Raw genomic sequence first — 22,015 nt, 5'->3', positions numbered from 1 at the left:
CTTGAGGAATATTTCAGAAGTACCTTTTCAAAAGCTAAGGCTTTTTCATAAATTCATATGAAAATGTTGCTGTAAAATGCAATAAAATGGCTGTTTATTTCAACCCCTTAAAGAGGAGGAGATGTGGCCTTGTGACAAGAGCCTGCCTCTGGTCAATAGCCTGTGATTCTGGGCAAAATGGTAATCTTCCAGTGCCTACAATATGTGTATTGAAATCTAGTGTACTGCACTTGGGCCCAGTTTCCTTCGTATAAAACTACAAAAAGAAAATGTATCTGGAAGAAGTCCAGATTACTTGCTGACATTCACAGCTGATAGTATGAAGCATCTCTTTATCATAAAACTAACCTCTTCTAAGCCCCTATGGTGGCCTGCCATGAAATGTTTTGCTTTCTCCCTTCCTGTTTGCCAAAATTTATTTTTGGTAGCATTAGGATTCTCGGTACATTACCACTGCTAACCAGTGCTAATTTTCTTTTTCCCATTCACGTAAAGATGGTAAAAGAGTATTACACCCATTTGGCACATTTAATTTATTAATAACTCCTTAGCAATGTGGTAGAACATGTACCCAAGGCTTGTACATTAAGTGCTTCAAACGGACCTCCAGCACCTATTGTGCCACCCACTTAAGTAGCCTTTTCAAACATATCTCAGGTCTGCCATTGCAGCGTGTGGGCAGTTTTAAACTGCCAATTCGACCTGGCAAAATAAATATTTTCCCAGGCCTAATCATCAATTTTAAATACATATACTTCATCCCTAGGGTAGGCCGTCAACAGCTCATGGGGGATGGCGCACTGTATTTAAAAAGTTGAACATGCACTTTTAAGTTATACATCTCCTGGTAGCACAAAACTACTAACGTTGTTTTTCACTGGGAAAACGTTTGGTTACCTTACTATATTTCATAGGTGATAACTTTTGTTTGCGAACAGGTAGAAATGCCATGTTTGGCCTTAAAACAGTTGTAATTTAAAATCCACTACTATGGTAAAATCGGATTTGAAGTTACAATTCTGAATTTTTTGTCATAACCATTTGCTGCCTGCAGTCTGTGTCCTGAGTCACATGAGTGCGGTTAACATGGTAGTGGGCCTTTATGTATTCCTCCCAGACAGTGAGATAAAGGGAGTCTAGGTTTGACAAGAGGGACGATTGTGCCCAATGTATTGGGCAGAGCTGTTCCCTGGCCCACTTATGTTCAGTAGAAGTTGCCCCTGCACACTGACAAAGAACTTCACACTAGCTTATTGTCACCCCTGGACATCTTGGAGCCTGGGCAGGGAGTAAGGAAATTGCAGAACCATCTGTGGTTGGAAACTCTAGATGTTTCTTCCACTTCAACACTGGTACCAGGTATAAAAATAAAAACCTCTGACCCACTCTTCAGTAACACTCCTGACCTGTGAAAATTACGGAAAAAGGGCTGTCTTGTTTCCCAAAAGACTGCTCTGCTGCTTGAGGTCTGCCATGTTCCTCAGAGAACTTCCCTGTTGCTTACAGCCTGCCTTGTTCTTCAGAGGACTGCCTTGCTGCTACCAGAGGACTTTTCTGCTGCTCAAGGCCTACCTTGTTCTTCAGAGGACTGCTCAGCTGCTTGAGGCCTGCCCTGCTTTCCGAGAAGGAAGATTGGGCCTGCCCCAGTCATCCCAGACTAACCTGAGTAACTCCAAGGGTCAGTTGGATGACTTTCTGTTCTGAGCTATAGGGGCATAACAAGCCTGTGAGGCCTCCTTGCAACTGCCCAACCGACCTGCTGGAACTGCCCATGCCAGGACCTGCAATGGGACCTGCCTGGTCCTGCAACTGGACCTGCCTGAGTTCTACTGTCCTCTTCTGAACTGGGTTCCTGATCTCCAAAAGTTGCCTCCCCTTGTCCAGGTCTCTTGGGTGGCATCAGTTGATCTCCTCCTATGAAATCCTGAAGTCTGTGTGCCAAATTTTAAGAAGGTAACTTTTTCAGCAGCACTAGTCTGGTCCCTATATCCAACCCACACTCCATTGTGGTCAGCCTGGACTGTTCGCCTTGTCCTGATCTAGTGTGACTAGATACCCACAGTTAGTACTTTCTTTTTATTCACGTTGTTTTTACTTAAACCTTTTAAATTGCAGATTTCCCATTCTACTGATTGGATTTTTGTCTTTTCAGTCTCTTTTTATTTTTTTAATTTTACTCTCTTTTATTCTGAATTGGTGTTTATTTTTTGTTGTGTTTTCACTTCATTATTGAGCGCTGCATAATTGCTTAACACATTGGGGGTCATTCTGACCCTGGCGGTCCATGACCGCCATGGCGGAGGGCGGCGGAAGCACCGCCAACAGGCTGGCGGTGCTTCCTGGGCGATTCTGACTTTTTTTAAAGTAACTGAAGCATTGTGTGGTAGCACACTATCATTTACAGGAAACACATTCCCCATTGAAATGGCCACTAAAGTTGCTTAGACATACAGTTGTACTGTTAAAACTATATTGCATGGAAATATGATACTAAGTGGAAGTCGGGTTTCAATGACTATTTCTCATTCATGCTCCACCAAGTAAAGTGTCTTAATTTTGTTTTCATCCTATTAAAATCTTTGTTTCCTTCACTGTTCAGAATTACAAAAAAGGGTTTCATTTTTACTTTCCTAACTGCAGAAATGTGTACAGTTAATATACTGGTAATTAGATTTTGTTGTGTGTTAAAAAAATGACATCCTACAGCCTTTCCTTTCACACTCCCTGTACCCAAGCAATATTGTCCCAATTCACTTTACTTTTGTTTTCCCTCACTGCAAAGTGACAGGCATCTGTAAAGACAATTCCCACTTTAAGAAAATAGGCAGCAATTTGTCAGAAAACATAGCCTGACATTTGACCTTTGTCTTTAAAGCATAGAAATGTTACTAGATAAATACAGAACTTAAAGGCATCTTTATTTGTTGTTTGCACTATTATGACCCACCAAAAATCATCTCCTGACTGGGAAACGCTTTTTAGGGTGTACCGTCTGCCATATTACACAGCTCACGCATAACATGGATGGCACTTTCCCCCATCCCTTTCACCTTAGTCGTCGACCCAGAATGCCTGGTTGATGATGAATGGTTTATAGATTGTCTGTGAGTGAAATAATTTCTACAAAGTCACATTCTTTGTACAGAAGGACAATTTATTAAACAACACCATGTGAAGAGCACTCAACTTTATATTTTTTACCAGTTCAAATATTCCTCAAACTTCTCTAAATAATTACAGTACTTCAAAGATAGCACAGGAACATGTACATATAAATTATTAAACTGCAGTTTCAATTTCTTTTGATTTTGTAGCAATCACTATTTTTATGGATTTTTTGTATCAATCATAATTTTATCCTACTATTCAAACAATTATAATTTCAGGAATTCTGTTTTCACCTCATTTAAATGTATTCCTATGATGCTGACAGTGTTAAAAAGAGAGACACCTATCCACAAAGCTAAATCTTTGAGCAGAAATGTCCACACACTTGAATTTATGTCCACAAACATTTCTAGATAGTTCAGCAACTCTGGACAGAGATTTACCCCTATTAGTAGCAGAACACTGGAAGAGGTGGGGACATGCAAGACTCAAAATACAACTATAAGTTACAACTAATATCTTTACAGGGGTATTTTATCCGTATATTCGCCCCATATTGTTAAACATAAGTGGAGATCTCCACTTGCACTATGTAGGAAACAATTGAAAAGAATAGAGAAACAGACGTCACTTGGGGAAAATAACACACATTTGACACACATCATTACTAAACGCACATAAATAATGTCCACATCCTGAGCTCTATTCTCCTTCCCTTGTCCTGTGAGAAGTTCAGACATCAGCACAGTTGTGTGCGTAGAAGTGTGTGTGTGTGTGTGTGTGTGTGTGTATTTGTGAGTGTGTGGCATTCAATGTGTTAAAATGTGTCTGTGGATGTGTGTAAAGTATTATTGGATGTGAAATGAATCTGATGCTTTTTTATAATTCATGAGCAAGGTAAATATTTGCATTTTTCTTCAGATGTGCATCTGTTGTTCTCCTTTTTATGATGTGATTTTCCATTGAAATATGCAATTTGTAAATGTATATGGTCATTTTATTACATTACTTAAGTTGTGTTTGTATTGCTGTTTTTATTATTTTATAAATATTTTTACAGTGTGATGTGTTTGGGTGAATGCAATGTCTACATTTATATGAATGCTTCAGAAGAACATTTGGACGTAACTTCAATGAGTTGCAACTGTCTTATCCTTTGGCTCGTGTGTTTTTATACGTGCATGTCCCGCCTTGTTCCCATCTTTACTTTTCCATTTTTACCTTCAACACTCTAGTAGACGTACCCCGCTTTTGAGTCACTCACTCATTCACATCTGAAACATATAGTTATAAATGTGGAGTTCTCCACCCTTCTAGCGCAAAACTCTGCACATGAGAGATAGCACAGGTGTGGGTGAAGAGCTTTTCCAGCACCTCTGTGAATTTCATTTATAATTTCTTATAGAAAGTATTATAGAGGTAATACTGCATGTACTCAAAAATGCCTTGTGTGAATTGGGCAAAGGTTGTTTGCAGGACCGTTAGGAGACAACTATGAACTTAGTACTGATAAACGATATTTTCAGGAAACCTAGTACTTATGCAGAGGTTGTATTTATTTGAGTATTATATTGATTCGAACAGAAAGGAACTTCATAGCAACCTTGGATAGAGACAAGTATAACTTAAGAGTAATAAGCAACAGCAGGGTGTGCATGTCACTGAATGAGACCTACAAAAATAGCCTACCCACTTCATTGCCTTCCATTAAATTATCAAAGTACTTATTTACTGTTCTTAATGCCGGATCCACCTCGTGACGTTGCATTTAAGATTATGGACTGGATGCCATATTTGTGTGATATATCAAGATTATTGCATAGCAGGTGAAATTTAGAAGTATGCAAAAAAAGTTCATCATCGAGGGCAGTGCAGAGAGATGTCTCAAATAAGGGTCTCATGGTCTCCCTGCTTACTCTATGCCGATGTTTTTATGTTACTCAGCACTGGCACTTATTTTGGACACTAGCACATATTTAAGACAGTCTACTACAGAGGTCTTCAAACTGGGGGCGGGCCCCCCTAGGGGGGTCTCAAGTGATCCCACAGGGGGCGCCAGACACTGGCCAAAGATGCATTATACAGATAACATGCCTTTGTTTTAAGCAGAAGCTTGTTATTGCATTTTTAAAAAGGTAACAGTACTTAACTGCAAAGTTTAAATAGGTCTAGACATATTTAGACATAGCTATTTTTGTAAAAGAAATTGTGAAAAATTCTGAGAGGGGGCCTAGTGGTTTTTATTTTTCAACTGGGGGGCCGCGCATTAAAAAGTTTGGAGACCACTGGTCTACCACATGGCGGTGCTGTAACGCTGGCAGATTTTTAAGGCAGTCTACCACATGGTGGTGCTGTAACACAGGCACATATTTAAGGCAGTTTACCACATGGTGGTGCTGTCAGTCTAAAAACACATGAGCAAGGTGTTTAACAATTAAATTCACAATCAAAAAATAATAACAGTATCAGGGTGTCCAGTCAATTCGTACAGTTTTGAATCACGTAGCACAGCACATTTGTAGGACTGTAATAGGAAGTAGGTATTGTTGATACTGGGACTGGGCAGCGCTGGCAGGGCCTGAAGTGGCACAAGCCTCAGTGACCTTCTGTGGAATGTCTTTGATGCAGGCACTTACTATTTCACAAATTAAGCACTGCATGGTCCCCATCATCATTCCCACAATAAAAATTGTAAAACCAAATGCCTTCACTGTTTGTATGAATAAGTCTGAATGCCTACAGAGCGTGTAGCACTGAGCTAGTTCAATAAAGCCACCGCAAAATGTGTGAGTGCTGGAGCACAGTCCTCAGTTATTGTTTCTTTAAGAACAACTGATTGGATTTTCAACCTTTATGAAGCCCTGAAGTCATTTATTTTCTGCTGCATTAATGATTAAGCAGTTCTTTTCTCTCAGCTGTAGTGCTTCTTGCGGGGTTTTTCGAACACCAGAAATATATATTATCTTGAAGGCAGGATCAGTTTGCAGCTCCCTTGAAAAATGAGACAAATTCAATTGGAATATTGTATTGTATTGTAATCGTATTTATATAGCGCTTACTACCCCTGACGAGGCGTCGAAGCGCTTTTCGATGAGTAGCACGCTACTCCGGAACCCAACAAGAATTAGTGATGGATTAGTATCATTAAATAATGAGTACAGTTTTAGTATTATTATGAGTTAATTTGAGCCGACATGCATAGTTTGAAAAGGGTTTGAAAACACACATTTTGCATATAAATGCTTGCTTGCATACTGAGATCTCTTAGTTTTTAGGACTTGGTATATGTTGTGAATAGCGTAGGTGTGCGGAGCCCCTACATATTAAAATATATTAATTTAGATTAAATTACACATATTTTATTTATTTGCCTTCATTAAGTTGTTACTGACCACATGAGGCATGGGCTCTTGTGCCCTTCAACTTAAAGAGGACATGGGTGGATGAGGTATATGTGAAGGAAAGAGGTCTGTCTATCTTCAGTCTCATTTACCCTAAAACGACGCATAGGAGAGTGTGGGGACCATCGCTTAAGCATCTACAGGCTTCGAATTTAATGGGAAAAACATGGGTTGATATTCATGGGTACGAGATTCTTCTGATTTACATACACTTAAGGGGGCATATTTAAGAACCCGTAGCACCATCGGAGTGCCACGAAAAGTGACTCTTCGGTGGCGCAAAGCACTGCTCCATGTTACAAAGAGGTGTAACGCCGCTTTTTGTGGCATTACGTCTCCTTTTAAATATGGGCCCCTATGACACAGTTTTCTGCGTCAGAGGGGCATGCAATGGGTGTTGCTGTGGGCATTCCACCGCAACACACATTGCTCTTGACGCTACCTTAAATTTACAAGTTGTCGTAAACCTGAGGCAGCACCAAAAACTAACACCACCCGAGGGGTGGCCTTAGCGTGGCAAAACGAGGAAGAATGCTTTTATTCCTCCGCATTGTTTGCTTTTTCTATGTGTGCTGCATTCTGCAGCACACAAAGAAGAAGCAAAATGCCATGGACGATTGTTTACATACAGCAAGGGACGCCTTACTGCACATAAACAATCGTTCAAAATGACACTTTGCTACGTCTATGTGTGCTGCATTTTGCAGCACACGTAGAAGTGCCAAATCACCATTATAGATTGTTTATGTGCAGCAAGGGACACCTTCCTGCACATAAACAATCTATCCCCTCAACGCAGATACTCTTGCACTATGGTGCAAGGATGTCTGTGTTGGAGCTAAGCAGCTTAATTCAGCACCAGCGCAGGGGGAAATGCAGGGATGCGCCGTATTCCTCTAAATACGGCGCACCTCTGCATTTCTAAAGTGACGCAGCAAAGGGCTGCTATTGTTGGCGCAGCACCGCGCTGAGCCACTTTAACATAAATCTGGGCCAAGGTGTTTTCATCTGACAAAACAAGCTTATTCTTTGTTAAGAAATTCACCAAGCACTAATGAATGTATTGCTAGAAAATAAATAAATGTTTAAAACATCACAAAATGCTAAAAAATAAACAGATTAAATACCAAAAAATAAGTGGATGGGAATCTTCTCACAGTTTCCTTTCCGAATAGAGGTCACTGTTAGTAACATCTAAAATCCCAATCTAACTCATCACCTTCTAACCCACAAAGAGGGTAGTTGTGGGTGTCTGTGGGAGAACTCCTGTTGGTGTGGCTGCTTTTGGGTTAGCAGTAAGATCTGCCCTCCTTACAGTGGTTCCCAACCTGTGGTCCAGGGACCCCTGGGGGTCCGCGAAGCCTCCTCAGGGGGTCCTGCTTAGAAAATTGAATAATAATATTAACAGGTTAGGTCCTCAATTTTCATCAATGACTCAGTGTGGGGGTTCTATGATTCCAGTAAAGATTCAGTGCGGGTCCCCGGGCTCCAGTAATGGCAAAGTGGGTGTACACAGAAGACAAAAGGTTGGGAACCACTGTTCTAGCATCCTTTACTCTGCTACCCTCCACTGGGCAGAGATGCCTTGCAAAGACAGTCACAGACGCAGCTGGAGTCGGTTCCTTACATAGCTATGAGGAGAGGTCATAAAGAGTCTTTGCTTGGGATTTGTTGCAGCACTAATCAAATTTTAAAGCTTTCCCAGAATTTCACGTCACTAATTCACTTTTTACTTATTCACTTTTTAAGACAGGATGCGCGATCACACAGAAAATGTCTTAACGGGACACAGTTTAAGCGCTAGACTTTTTTTATACAAATGATGTTCTCATGTGAAAAAGTGACTCATGGAACCCAAAACTACATTTTGTGATGAGAGCATCATTGTGCAAAACTGTGTTTGAAAATGTGTAGGAAAAAATACGTAATTTCACGCATCTCTGATAAAAAACATAACTTTATTTTCTGCGTTTGTTCAAAACGTGTGATGCTATTTAAACTTGAGTTGTCCACAGTCGAGGCTCATGGGTTATAAACGGGGCGGGGTGGCGTGGGGGGGGATATGGGGGTAATTAATAAAATTACAAAATAAAAATACACTTACCTTCCCATGATGTGCTGCCGCCATCACGCTGCTCTTCTCCTGCAGGCACCAGGCACAGGCTCTCAGCCTGCCCTACGCCAATCTTGACGCTCTCCAGCCCGGCCACAGCCTATTGCGCATGTGTGTATGGCCAGCCCGAGACGGCCAGCCAAACACACATGCGCTCTGAGGGGAGTGCAAAGTGCACTTCCCTCGTCCAGGTCACTCCACAAGGTTCCACCCCTTTCACAAGGAAAGGATAATACACCTGGTTTATTATCCTCTCCTTGTGAATGGGTTTGCAGCGGTTGCTGCTGGCGGGGGGGGGTGACGCTCCTCTGCCCATACGGAGGAGCCGCCACTAGTTGTCTACAGCTTTATTCAAAATATCATACATACGGAGGGCTGTCATCACGTTGTGAATCAGAGGTTTTTAGCTGTTGCCTTTTTTGTCACTCACAGATCACTCGCTGAATTGTCAGTTAGTAAATCACTACAAATTATGAGATTGCACTATTTGTTATTGGAAAAGTGGCATTCAAATTTCGGTTCTCACAGTGCTAAGGCACAAACACCACAGGCCAGGTGAAAAATACCCAGAGGTCATGCAGTTTTGTGGTGCTTTGAGTACAGTTTTTAACTTTGATTTTACACCTACAGACCAATGGAAAACCAACATTTGGCCAACTGAACAGCACAAAAACGATATTCTGATATAATGTTGTAAACAGTACTCCTAATTATGATGTAAAATTATGCAAATTGTGCAAATACTTCTCAAAAGTGTTGCTTATTTGATATGGGCCCATTCATCCTTAAAATCACAGCTCCAGTGTAGAGTTCTCAAATTATGTCAAATACTGATGTGCAATGTCATATCTATTGTGGTGATCAGGGATCAAGGCACATTCTGGCGCCAGAAGTTTTGTGCCCCCACAGCCACCAAACAACACCATGGGTGCGCCGTATTTACAATACCGCGGACCATGGTGCACGTTAGGCCACTAACTTCAACATTTTTGACGCTATTGTGGCACTTTGCTGCAATAGCATCAAAAGTGTTGATGCTAGTGCAACAAAGTGCAAGGAGGCCACTGACTTCAATGAGTGCATCCTTTTAATGCCTGCTTTAAGCAGGCATTAAAAATGACGCCAAAAATGGTGCAATGAAATCCTGTAGATTTCATTGCGCCATTTTTGCAGGCCTTCTAACGCTGGAACGCCCCCCTTGCAAGAACTGAAACAGAAACAAAAGAACATCATCAGCTCCAAAATATCAGCCATTTGTTATAAGGTTGTTCCTAAATATGTCAATCCATTTACTTCGAAATTTGGTTCTCGAAATGTTTCTGAAATTGTCTCCCACTCACTAAAAACACGTCACGGTCATCTCCTCAAAATATTTATCTTTCAACAATATACCAAGCACTTCTAATGAGCGTGACACTTTTTTACTGTGAAATATCAGTGTATTTGCCATCTCATGGGTAGTTTATCTTGTTTATGCTCCTGCTTAGCTCTTTTACAGCTAGAAGAGGCAGGTGTAGCTAGGTTCTCTTCTTCGACTGTATGCTGTAGGTACATTTTCTGTTCGGCTGCCTGCCTTTGCCCTCTGCTGTTTGGTACACCTGCGTCCTTCTTCATGACACCGGGGTTGACTGATAATGCCAGGGCCAGTCCCGCCAGTAATCTTAGTGGACTTCTGCCCAGAGGCTGTTGAAAGATTTTGGGACCAGTCCTCATTATTAACATCTTTAAAAAATAAACCTGTTTCTAAAGCTGGGTTCAGTTGGACAAGTCCTATGCTACAGCTCCTTTGTCCCAGAGAAGCAAATGTTGGACCCTCATAGACACTTAACAGGCCCCTCATTTTCACAGTATGTAGGGCCACTCAAGGCATTATGTTTCCTGTCCTTGAAGACATATTTGATCATGATCTGTGTTATTTTACAGCCAGAGTTGGAATAGACATAAAGCATTCTCTCTTGGTACACACAAATTGTTGGGGTGGACTGCAGAGGTAGGAAGGAAACCAAAAACGACCTTAGTAATGAGGGGTGATGCCAGTAGCTTTTGGCTTGAGAGAACATATGCTTTATATTTTAACAAAGCTGGTCCCCAAATAAATTGATAGCAAGAAAAAATATGAAAGTTCCGATCCTGTGTACATTTCAATGAGTGCATGAAACAAGAAGCTAAGATTCTCATGTAGGGTAGAAAGCATAACTTTGCATTCTTGTATGTTTTAACTCTACCTTTCAAGCTTCAAAGGGTGACAAAACGAGTACCACAGAGCTGAGTAGTTAGAAACCTCTTCCATCAAAGAAGTTGTGTGCTGTAAAAATAGTACTTCTTAGTATAATTAGATACGAAGACCAACGGGTCTAACATACTTTGAAGAAAAACAACACAAATTAGAGTACATCAGTTTGACAGTCCCAGGCTGGTTTATCTCCATTTTGGAGAGCTTACAGCGGTGCAGGGATACTGGAAAATTCCTGGAAAAGCAGAGAAAATTCAACAACAAACACCAGAAAAAAGGAGCAACAAAATGGCACAAGAAGACAGATAAGTAGAAAAACGAGCAGAAATAGTTGAAAGGGGAAAGGATAGTAGGACATAGTCAGGGTAGGGTATAAGGGTGAAAGACATGGTAAGAGGTACCATGGTATAGACAGGGATTAGACATACTAGAGTATAGGAAGGAGTATGAGGTACAAGGTGAAGGCCGTAGTAAAAATATGAAGGTATGGGTGGAGGAAGAGGTACCTGTGTCTTAACTGTTCTAGACGTTCTGGGGTACAAGCAGGAGCAATGTCCTAGGATATAGGTACATTTGAAAGTATTAGAATATATGTGGAAGCACAAGGGTGGAGATGGGGTACGCTGGTGAGATAGAGTGTTGAGAGATGTTATATCATGTCTCAGATATAGACTGGATACAGTATCAAGATGAAGGTAGAGGGAGAGGTACTAAGATACAGGTGGAATAAATGTGCCAGGCAGCAATCGAGGGTTGTGGCCAAGAAAAAGCAGGGAAGGACGAAAGGGGAGGAACTGACGTGTGCAGGAGTAGGGATAAAGAGAAAGAAAAGATTGGGGTACGTGGAGGTCTGTGTAATAAGCAAGACAGAGAGTGCAGACACAAAAGACGAAAAACGAGGTAGGGGAGCTTTTCATATAACAAAAATACGTGATTTGTGTGATCTTGGAAAAAAGAGTAGTTCATAGAATACATCTCCTGGTGTGCCATTCATCAGGGTGGGTTTGATATCTTGGGAATGTCATACTTTTAGCTGAAATTGATGAAACAGGTTCATGGGGAAAGATTCTCCAGAAATGGTTTGTTCACGATTTTTATTCTCTAGAATCACATAGAATCAGACCAACAACATCAATACATAATAGACAAAGTAAAAACATTTCCCTCTCTCAATCTCTTGGCTCGTTTGCAAAGTCACAAACAGAGCTTGCTGAGTCTGCTGAGGGGCTTGACAGTATCCACCCAGGCTGCTACTGACTTCGGCCACCTGCTCCCAGCCAAGTCACAGCTCAACCAAAATTAGTCACTAAATGACTTTCAAGTCAAAGAATTGAACTTCAGGCATAGTTCTCCTCCCTGAATTTGTAAGGCTGTGTAACCTGGGACATTTTAAGGATTTTGGGGGACTGGGCCAAACACATTGTGGGTGCCTCTGTTTGGAACAGCTTTGATTTTACCATCCCATTTCAACTTTTTTCATGCCCTATTTGGCCAGGTCACTAACACTACACATGCAGACTACTCCAGAATATAAATGTGTTTCCATCTAATATTCAGGGTCATTCATGTGCGTTTTCAATAGTGCCATATAACAGCAGCTCACTAATATTATTGCAAATACTCTGTGCGACCAGCTGTCATTTCTCATATGTTAGGTCTTGTTGTGATCTAAAAGGGACTTTTTTAATGAATGATGCATAGTGTTGAAAAACATAAACATAACATTTCTCTGCAAAATATCTGTAACAAACTACCACACATTACCCGTATTAAAAAATACACGAAAGGAAAATGGTATTTAAAACTATCTGTTTTAAAATCATTCAAGGTAAACAGGGCATGACAGCGAGAAAAACAGACCTGATCTACCATGGGGCCCCCATGAAAGACTGGGGCCCTGGGCCAGATTCCACTTTGCCCACATGCCTTAAAATGTCACTGTCTGTAACCTGTTTGTGTGTCAGGAGACATTGAGGACGTCTGCCTGGGGCCAGCTCAGAATCTAGTTTTTGCATAAAATTAGCTTCCAGAACAAGAATCAGGCCAAATCCCACTTGATACCGCACTATTACGAGCTCCTTAGCTTCAGTCGCAAGATATTCTGGGGAAATTATGCATACATAATCCCCCTTTGCTTAGTATAATAATATTACCAGTTTACAACCACAAAACATTTTTTCTGATTTTTTTTAATCAGGAATTAATCAGCTTTGAACAATACTTCTTTGAGCTTTCAGTGCAGGTGGTCTCGGGGCTTTTACCTTCTAAATTCTTTGTATTGAGATCGGTCTGAAATCTTTGTTTAGGGAAACAATCTATTTTTTTACTGTAATGAAGTCCAGGATAAATTACAGCGGTGTGTGCAATAGTGTTATTGTGACTCACTATTGTGACAATATAAGGGGCACATTTAGATCTGCAGAACATCTACAATCTTTGCTTTGTATTGTGTGGACATGACCAATCTGGGTTTGAAGGCACTTTACAATTCACTGTAATAACATGAGTGGAGTAATCCTAGGGTAGGACAATTTTGCGGGTAATATAAAGTATTTGCAATATTAAGGTTACTAGTAGGGTGACCACCACTCGCAATGTCATTACGGACACTGGTCGAATTCTGAAGTTCCTTGTAATGTCCTATGCATTTTGAGTGTTGTAGACATGGTTGGGTTCCATTGAACCAATTAGGCTGTCATACCTGAAATCAATGATTTGTATGTGAGAAGTTCGGGGCTGCAGCCAGTTCATGATTCCTTGGAGTCAGGTGATCACCCTAATTTCAAGAAGCATTGAGCTGAGTAATTTCAGATCTCTGAATAAAAGTGTTTTTAATAGGAGAGGTAGAAAAAGCGATATTTTTGGTAATTTATGTCTCTCTTCTTTCCCTCTAGGGTGGAGTTAAAGTCCTGATCACTGGGCCCTGGCAGGAAGCAGGTAACAACTACAGTTGCCTGTTTGATCAAATTTCAGTGCCTGCCTCTTTAATACAACCCGGAGTTCTGCGCTGCTACTGCCCAGGTAAGAGAGGACTGCCTCAATGGCTTGGGAACTTTGTGTAGGAAGCGATGCTTCAGGAATACTGAGGAACTGAAATCATTGATCATAAAAACTAATGCCAAAGTTGTTCTGTAACCTTTCTCTCTGCAGCATGAAATTAAGAAGATTGTCATTTTGACGGGTGGTTTATTTAAATGATATTTACATGCTGAGACTTATGTAGTTCTCAAAACCACCTTTAGAGTTATGAGTAATGAATTCCCTTTTATTCATAGTTGACAGCAGCATTCTAGAAGTAGGAGTCGTCAGAGTGTTCCACTGTACACACCTAGACTCACATACACACTTAGGCCCATATTTATAATTTTTTAGTGCCGTATTTGAGTCAATTTTTGATGCAAAAGAGGAGCAAACTTACAAAATACAATTTGCGTTAAAAAGCGGCGCAAAGGCGGCACTAAAAAAGTATAAATATGGGCCTTAATTTTATGCTCGGACACTCATTTTCACTGACTCACTCATGCTGTCTCACTTTCTTTCTCTCTTTTTTAAGATCACCTAACCACACATTTTCTGGTGCAAACAATCAAAGGAAACTGGTATCCCTGGATAAAATACGTACTCGCCTTGTTTATTAATGCACAAGCAGTAGAGTTATTTTCAGCCAGTGGTGATATTTAGAGTTCAATTCACTAAGCCACAGGAGCACAGTTGTGGGGTTTAAAGCGCTTATCTCAAGTGTGGTATGCCCGTAGTTTCAGAGCTCGAAGATCTGTTTTCACAGTTGACACCAGTGATCTGGGCCAGGGCAAGACAGTGATTGCAGATATTAAAGACTTCAAACAGTGCCTTCCTAATATCCCCTACTTTAACCCTTCATCCACTCCTGTCAAAGTGGATGAGGAGGTGAAAGGCGGATGAGGATCATATGCTCCTGAGGTTTAATATCAGCAATGTAAATAGTCAAGCTACCCTACAATGCAGTAAAACATGGTGGGTAATGCTTGTCGCTGATCTCCTTTAAAGTTATCAACCTTTGGACATCTTCAGAGAAAGCTATGTGTCAGCTAGTCTACAGGATGCCTACTTCAAGATTCCTTTTGAAAGGAAATGTAGACATCTTCTGGCAAGTGATGAAGCAGGAGTCACCTCCAACAAGCTATGCCTTTTGCCCTTCAAGCAGCTTTAATAGTATTCTTATAAAGGATAGGAGACCTGCTCCCTACCCCTAAGGAAGACAAATGTATTTCTACTAAGGCAAATGTCTCATCTGGGTTAATGCACTGCATTTAGCTTCACATGAACTCCCTCTTTGCATGGTGCTGATCTGTACTCGGGGGACCATCATCAGCGCCATATTGCAACAAAGAATTCACCGGTCCCCATTGCAGGCTTACCCTCCTCCCTGTACTGGAGACAGCGGAGGTTTGAAAGACAACCCAGCAGTTTCCAAAAACCAGTCAATTTTTCAATGTAACAGGGCAACCTATTTTTACAGAAGGGGCAGGTGGAGTGTGAGTGGCGGCACCTTCCTTCAGAGTAATGCCTTTAATGCACCTGAGTCCCAGTTCTGACTCTCCAAAAGACATCATTTCACAGTAATTCTGTGTTAGTTCTATGTAGCTCACTTTCAGTGGGCAACATGACCTCCTAATGGCACCCGAATATGCATCAGTGCTGAATTTGTAAATAAAAACATGCTGGTGCCCAAAGCTCTCTTCTGAAACATGTGGCTGCTGCTGGGTGCAAGATTGAATACTGAGGCAGCATAATCTAAAGCCATCTAGGGCCTCTTTAATCCACTTACAGTCACTCCCTGCCCCTCCAGCTCACTCTTGCAGCTTTCTGCTTTCTCGCTTTGTGACACTTTACCGCCTTTTTCTTCTTCCCCCTTTCCCATCCATATCTTTTGCTCTTAGTAAATGCCTGATGCAGAAAACTATTTGCCAGTCCTCAAAAATAAGTGCTGGTGCCCCACACCGGAAACCACTGGCTCAAATTAAGCACTGGTATGCATTGGCATATGAGGGGGACTCAGACATTTAGCAAATTTCATGGAGCCATGTCACGTAGTGTGCAGTCAGGTAATCCACAAGACAATTTTGCATTTACATGTTCACATAACTACTTTTGCCTTGTGAGTTAAAGTGAACTTGCAATCGATGGTGTTGTGAGAGTGTCTCTGTCATTTTGCAAACAGATTTCCTATGAGTGCGTTGACAGAAGCATGATACTGCTCATTTAGATAAGACATTGAATCTTTAGCCATAACAGCTATTGAACTTTAGTCCAACCAGTCTATTTCTCATCTCTGCCTCTCAGGACAAAAGAGTGGAACTCCTGCAGTGTAACCGCCTTTCAAGAATGGAAAACTTTGATAGCCCTTATAAAGTAATGCCCCTCTACTATCAACTAGTCTGTGCTATAGCCTGGCAATTTGATTGATCATCTCAACACAAGATGGCCATTGTATTGCGATTCACCTCTTTGAAACAAACTGAACTAAAGTTCTAGAATACATTGAGTTGTAGAAGGAAACAGTGTGCTGGAAAAATATGTCTCTTGAGACCTGAAGTCGTCTAGGATCCTTAGCGAAAGCTGAAGTTCAAATTAAAAGGTTGTGGTGTAATCTCCCAAGCCCCCCCAATGTGTCATCAGAAATAGAATAAGACAATGAAACTTCACCTGATGGAATTTAATTGCATATCTAAGTTATGGAAATCCTCATAGACATGCTAGATATGCAAGTGATCCTGTTGTGCATAAACCATACAAAAGCCTTGATCTTCCTGAGAAAGGGGCAGGCGTCAGCGCCTCCTATCCTCCCTCTCATTATACTGGTGTTTTAAGGAAAGAAATCAGCAAGACCTGTTTCTGTATATGTGTGCAGAATCGTGACAACTCATTCCCCTGAGTTTTTCCACCTTCGCACACGAATTGTTATCTTGCTTTTGTTCCAGCAAAACGATGATATTATGCAGGTGAAATTGTGCGCATCCAACTTCTCGGGTTCCCATATGAACTGTAAACACCATTTTCACGCATTAAAGACAGCACCTCGGTTAAAGCATCTCCGTTAAGTATTCGGTGTGAAAATATATGTTTTGAATTTTAATACACACTCAGTATTATTGCAAATAGTTATCAGATGTAACCAAATTTTAACAAAAATCACTAATACAGCTTTGCCTTTTAGGAATGTTCCGAATATAGGACATATTTGTTTTTCTTACGAAAGGCTAACACACGAGCAGGATAGCTCGAAAACTATGCTGCGTATTGAAGACAGGACAATCAAATGTGAAAAGAGTCAATGTAACTGTCCAGAAATTAACTTGTAAGGATTGCAGGACTACTAAATGTGTAACCATAGATATTTTCAGATCGTGCACATCTGCAATTAGAATGCCCATTGTGGTTTTCCTATAGGTTAGGTTGAGGTTCAATAGCACACATTAATGGCTGACACAGAAATCCTAAAGTACCTTCTACTGCCGAGCAGTAAATCAATGTCTAAGGACATGTCAAAGTTCCAGCTGAGGAGGAGTAAGTCACAAGACTTATCCATTTTGATGTCTAATGCATCAGAAATCTTTACTCGTACATGACAACTTCAGTGCCCATAAGCATATGTCTTATGAGGATTAGAAATGGAATTTCCATGTGAGGAAATTCTTTACCATTTTTGGAAGGGGCGGCTCCTCCGTAATGGCGGAGAAGCGTCACCCCCCTGGCTAAGAGCCAGCAGCAGAAAAATAAAACTAATTCAATATTGTTTTATTTTTCTGCTGCTGGCTCAGTCAGCATGTGGAGGGGGGTGCTGGGCCGTCAGAGGTGGGAATGCGAATGGAGTGCACTAAGGCCCATATTTATATGTTTTTTGTGCCGTATTAGCGTAATTGTTTGATGCAAAAGCAGTGCAAACTTACAAAATATAATTGCATTTTGTAAGTTTCCACCACTTTTGCGTCAAAAAAACGACGCAAATGCGGCACAAAAAAAGTATTAATATGGGCCTAAGTGTGCATGTGTGTTTGGCAGGCCATTTTACCCGGCCAAACACATGATGCGCACTTAGATTTCTCCAGCCCGGCTGTATAAACAGCCAGGCTGTAGAAACAGCACAGGCCCCAGGGTTCTGTATGAGCAGCAGTCCGAGCTTCTCAGACCAATCCTAACACTGCTTTCATGCTAGGTTTAGCATGATAGCCTAGCATGAAAGCAGCACCAGGATTGCTGGAGAACCTTTTCTGGTATCCCAGTGGATGCTGGGACACCAGAACAGGAATGGAGCAATGAGCTAGGTGGCAGGAGATGGTGGTGGCGGAGGGAGCGGTGAGTCTTTTTTAAATGTTATTATTTGTTCCCTCATCCCCGTCATCCCCCCACCCCTCCCCTTGATATTTGCAGCAGCTGCCATTGATTTATGGTGCTCGGAGAGGCATAACATATTGATCCACTAGAGCCTGGTTCCTTCATACACCAATCCCATGAGAACTAGGCAGTGCCAGTAATTTACCTGAGTCAGAGATAGAGGTTCTTTGATACTTAAAGGTATGTGTGAGAAAACCTTTATATTTGACTTGCCCAAATAGTCTCCTTTTCTTCACTAAATAGTGAGGCACAAATAAAAGTTTGTGGGTTTAACAAGGGCCCTGAATCCAATCTTGTGGTGTAGTTCAGGACCAGCACCGAATTCTGTGCTTTTTCAACACGGGAGATCTCACAGGGCACTGAGACATTTAAAGATTATGAAACCTTAGATGGTGGGATTAACCTCAAAGAGCAGAGACGCGTTTAATGAAAAAAATCCTTTACTTCTAGGATGGTGTTCCACCCTGTCAAATCAACTAATGCCTCCTGCATCACATAAAGCTGGAGGTGGTGTTTCTAATACGCCTACAACTTTGTAGGCACAGTAAAAGACTATTATCTTTTCCAGTTGTTTTCTATGCCCCAGTCTTGTATAACAATCTGTTATAAAATATATACCAGGCAGGAGTATTTTTCCTATGGCTACAGTTCACATATATTAAAGGGATTTTGTCTGTCCCATAGTTAACAAGATATTTTATTAACATCTGTTGCAGTGATTTAAGTGGCATATCGAAAAGATGCAGAGAACATGTCAGACCAGTTGGCTTTAACAGTGCTTGTTTGAAAATGTTCATATTCTGAAAATTCAACAATACTAAGGTCTCCATCAGTGGTAGTGGTGTTTGAAGTATCTCAAACACTCTCGTGCTCCACTTCACACCACTTTGCTCTACAATTTGTGAATGTGTTAGACTCTCTCTCCCTTTTCTCCATCTTTCTGAAATCTTCCATCTCCATACCTCTTACATCATTCGCTCCTCTTCTTCATGTTCCTCCTTTCATCAACCCTATTTGCCATTCGTTCTCTCTCTCTCCCTCTCTCTCGCTTCTTTTTTTTTTTTCTTTTCCTTTGTTGTTGTCATTATTTCAACAGCAGGGCATACCTCCTTTGCAGACTTTCACATATGTAATGGTAATCATACATGTGCTGCTTGGTCTGACATCTGGAAGGCCCATCCCTAATTGAAGCCCTAATCAATTGAATATGTCTGACATCATGCCCTTTAATCACACAAAGCAATTAGCCACCAGTAAGATATGGTGTACAGCCCAGACAAGAAATGGTGGGACTTTTCAAAATCTGAAAATATGAGCTTGATTGGCTGTGTGAATTGCCCTAAGTTGTATCTCTTTGCTCAGTACAATTCACATGTGAACCCACATTGAATGTTTGCTAAGTTTAAGCACATTATGTATTATGTGAGTGTCATCAACATCTCAAAGGTGAGCTCCTCTGATTGGTCACATTTGGGCCTGGGCGAAATTAAATTTATATTGCTGTAATTCACTAAATTTCAGGAATTTCACATTACGTTTGTTATGCAAAATCCTCAAAATGATGCCATTATGCTGTATCATTTAAGAATGCAAGCGGCTGTTTATGGTGCTTTTGGTTTTCTTGGACTATGTTTAGGGCTTAATATATTCTCACATCAAAAACTGTCACAAGGATGCTTTTTGGTCGAACACATAGCGCTAAATTATTAATTTGCATTTCACATAATTTTGCTGAAATTTTACAAAATTATGTTAATTTCACACTGTCCTGATCTCAATATGGTTATGAAGAGAAGGCTACTGCTTGCATGGGCATATGGCGGAGTGGTGAGGATTTAATACTTCACAGTTCTGATTCTGATCATCAATTGCTTTCAGCATCTCGTTTTTTTTCTGGCAGTGTTCTTCACCTGCTAAAAATGTTACTTTGATGCAGATCGCGCTATGTAGTCCCTCATTTCTGTTGTGTTTTGTTTTTCATTGATGATGTTCTAATTGAGCGCTTAAAAACTTCTTAGATGGTTCAGCTTGGTGTAATGTTTAAAATCAATGCATTGAAGATTCACTTTTTAATTCCTTATTTATGCTTTTTAACACAATTCTAAGACAAAGCGCATATGCCTTGTCTCACAGTACAATTTCTATGTATCTCGCACAGTCGGATACTGTATTATATTTCACTGTACCGTATTTCACTTAATGAAATATTTTGCCCCCTCTAAAGAATTCTGGTATTACTTCTACTTGCCTGGGGGATTGCAATATTTATCTAAAAACTGTTCGCCTGCAACATTCCATCTTCAGTGAAAGTGTGTGGGCAGGAAGTATAGAGCTGAAGGGATCAGTTTACTTAAGTGTCAGCGTCTTTAATAACTGCGGGGAAAGTGCTAATACACATTTCCCACATGCTGTGGCGTGCTAACAGCTAATAATGCCCCCTTTCAATCAATATTCATCCTTTGATTCGGATCCGGTCCATCAGTGTAAGTTGAGCAATTGAGAATTGTTAAGACCCTCAGCAGAGAGTTCGGGTGCTGGCGGCTTATCCAACAAGTACACAGCTGAATAGGAAACCGATTTTACAAAAATGAAAAAAGAACCTAGCCTTGTGATCTAAAGAAGAGCGAGCTACCACTGTGCAACGATATGGATTATAGTTCAAGATGGCGAGTGCACCGGCTACTTCAATTCATTCCGAAACTTCAGGGGACAACAAAACATCGTCCTCTGCTTGTTGCCCCAGAGCTTGCCTCCTTGATTTATCTTTCCAATCCATACCTGCTACGTCCAACGTGACCGTGAAACTTCTACCAATTGCACATCAACCCACAGGGAAAACAATATACAATCCACTTTATATCATGTGCGTCTCCAGCGGGAGGACTGAATCACTCTGGAAGTCGCAGGTTGTGACCACCCGCGGCTTCAGGAGTCAGTGATGGATCATTCCTTCCGGGGCACGGACCGGTCTGTCTGTCACAGCAGCCACGGCGCTGCATTCAACAGAGGGCCGACTCGCTTCTGTTTCTTAGATGAGGTAAAGAACAACGGAAGTTTGAAAGAGGAAGCATTGGGCTATTGCATTGTATGCAATCACATGTCAGTACGCAGTTTAAGGCGAAGTGATGTTAGAGCGGTCCAAACAATTAGAAATGTTGTAGTGCTGCAGGAAAAAAAAATCCAATAATAGAGCAAACACATTTCCGAAGGGTGGGCTGGCCTATTGATGTTTTCTGAGGATGGCATCACTACATGAACAGCAACAATGAGTGTAGAGTGGGTCGCAAAATGTGCAATTTACTGGTTCTGCTTCTACTTGCAATCCCGCCCTTCTGTTTTTTAGAGGATTCTCCTCATTTATATATCAGGCAATACCAAAGATTCAAAAAATGGTTGCAGGTAGGGCAATTGTATTACCATGTATTATAAGCATTAAAAACATCCCTAAATGATAAGGCTGAACTACGGCAACACTCTCTAAGCTGCAATTTCCAAACATCTCTTACAGGGTGTCCAGATCATCCAGCACACCACCACAAGACTCATACTTTACCTCCCAGGCTGCACCCACATCACACCGCACCTCAAAAATCCTCACTGGTCCCCATTTACAAGCACAACCAATTCAAACGTACTTACGCACACATACACAAGATGGGGCCAGAATACCTGGACAGTTGCATACACTTTCACCAACCCACCAGCCAGCTACAATCTGCCTCACTCTCACTGTGCACATTCCCTGTATCCGCAAAAGCAAAACTGGAGTTTGCTCATTCTCCCACA

General features: G+C 41.1%; 1 protein-coding gene across 6 annotated transcripts in view; it reads left to right on the top strand.

Moving 5' to 3' along the window:
- The window catches only part of CAMTA1 (calmodulin binding transcription activator 1), a 2,488,613-nt gene that overhangs the window by 2,024,979 nt on the left and 441,619 nt on the right, over positions 1–22,015 (top strand). For all 6 annotated transcript variants that reach the window (XM_069240215.1, XM_069240212.1, XM_069240214.1 and 3 more), the window contains one exon: positions 13,750–13,876. In XM_069240215.1, the coding sequence (XP_069096316.1) occupies positions 13,750–13,876 (127 nt within the window). The remainder of the gene's footprint in view (positions 1–13,749; positions 13,877–22,015) is intronic.

Source organism: Pleurodeles waltl, chromosome 6 (genome assembly GCF_031143425.1).
Source record: "Pleurodeles waltl isolate 20211129_DDA chromosome 6, aPleWal1.hap1.20221129, whole genome shotgun sequence".
NCBI classification, from domain to species: domain Eukaryota; kingdom Metazoa; phylum Chordata; class Amphibia; order Caudata; family Salamandridae; genus Pleurodeles; species Pleurodeles waltl.
Note: the sequence above shows the minus strand (reverse complement) of the source record. Positions and strands in the feature narration are given on the sequence as shown.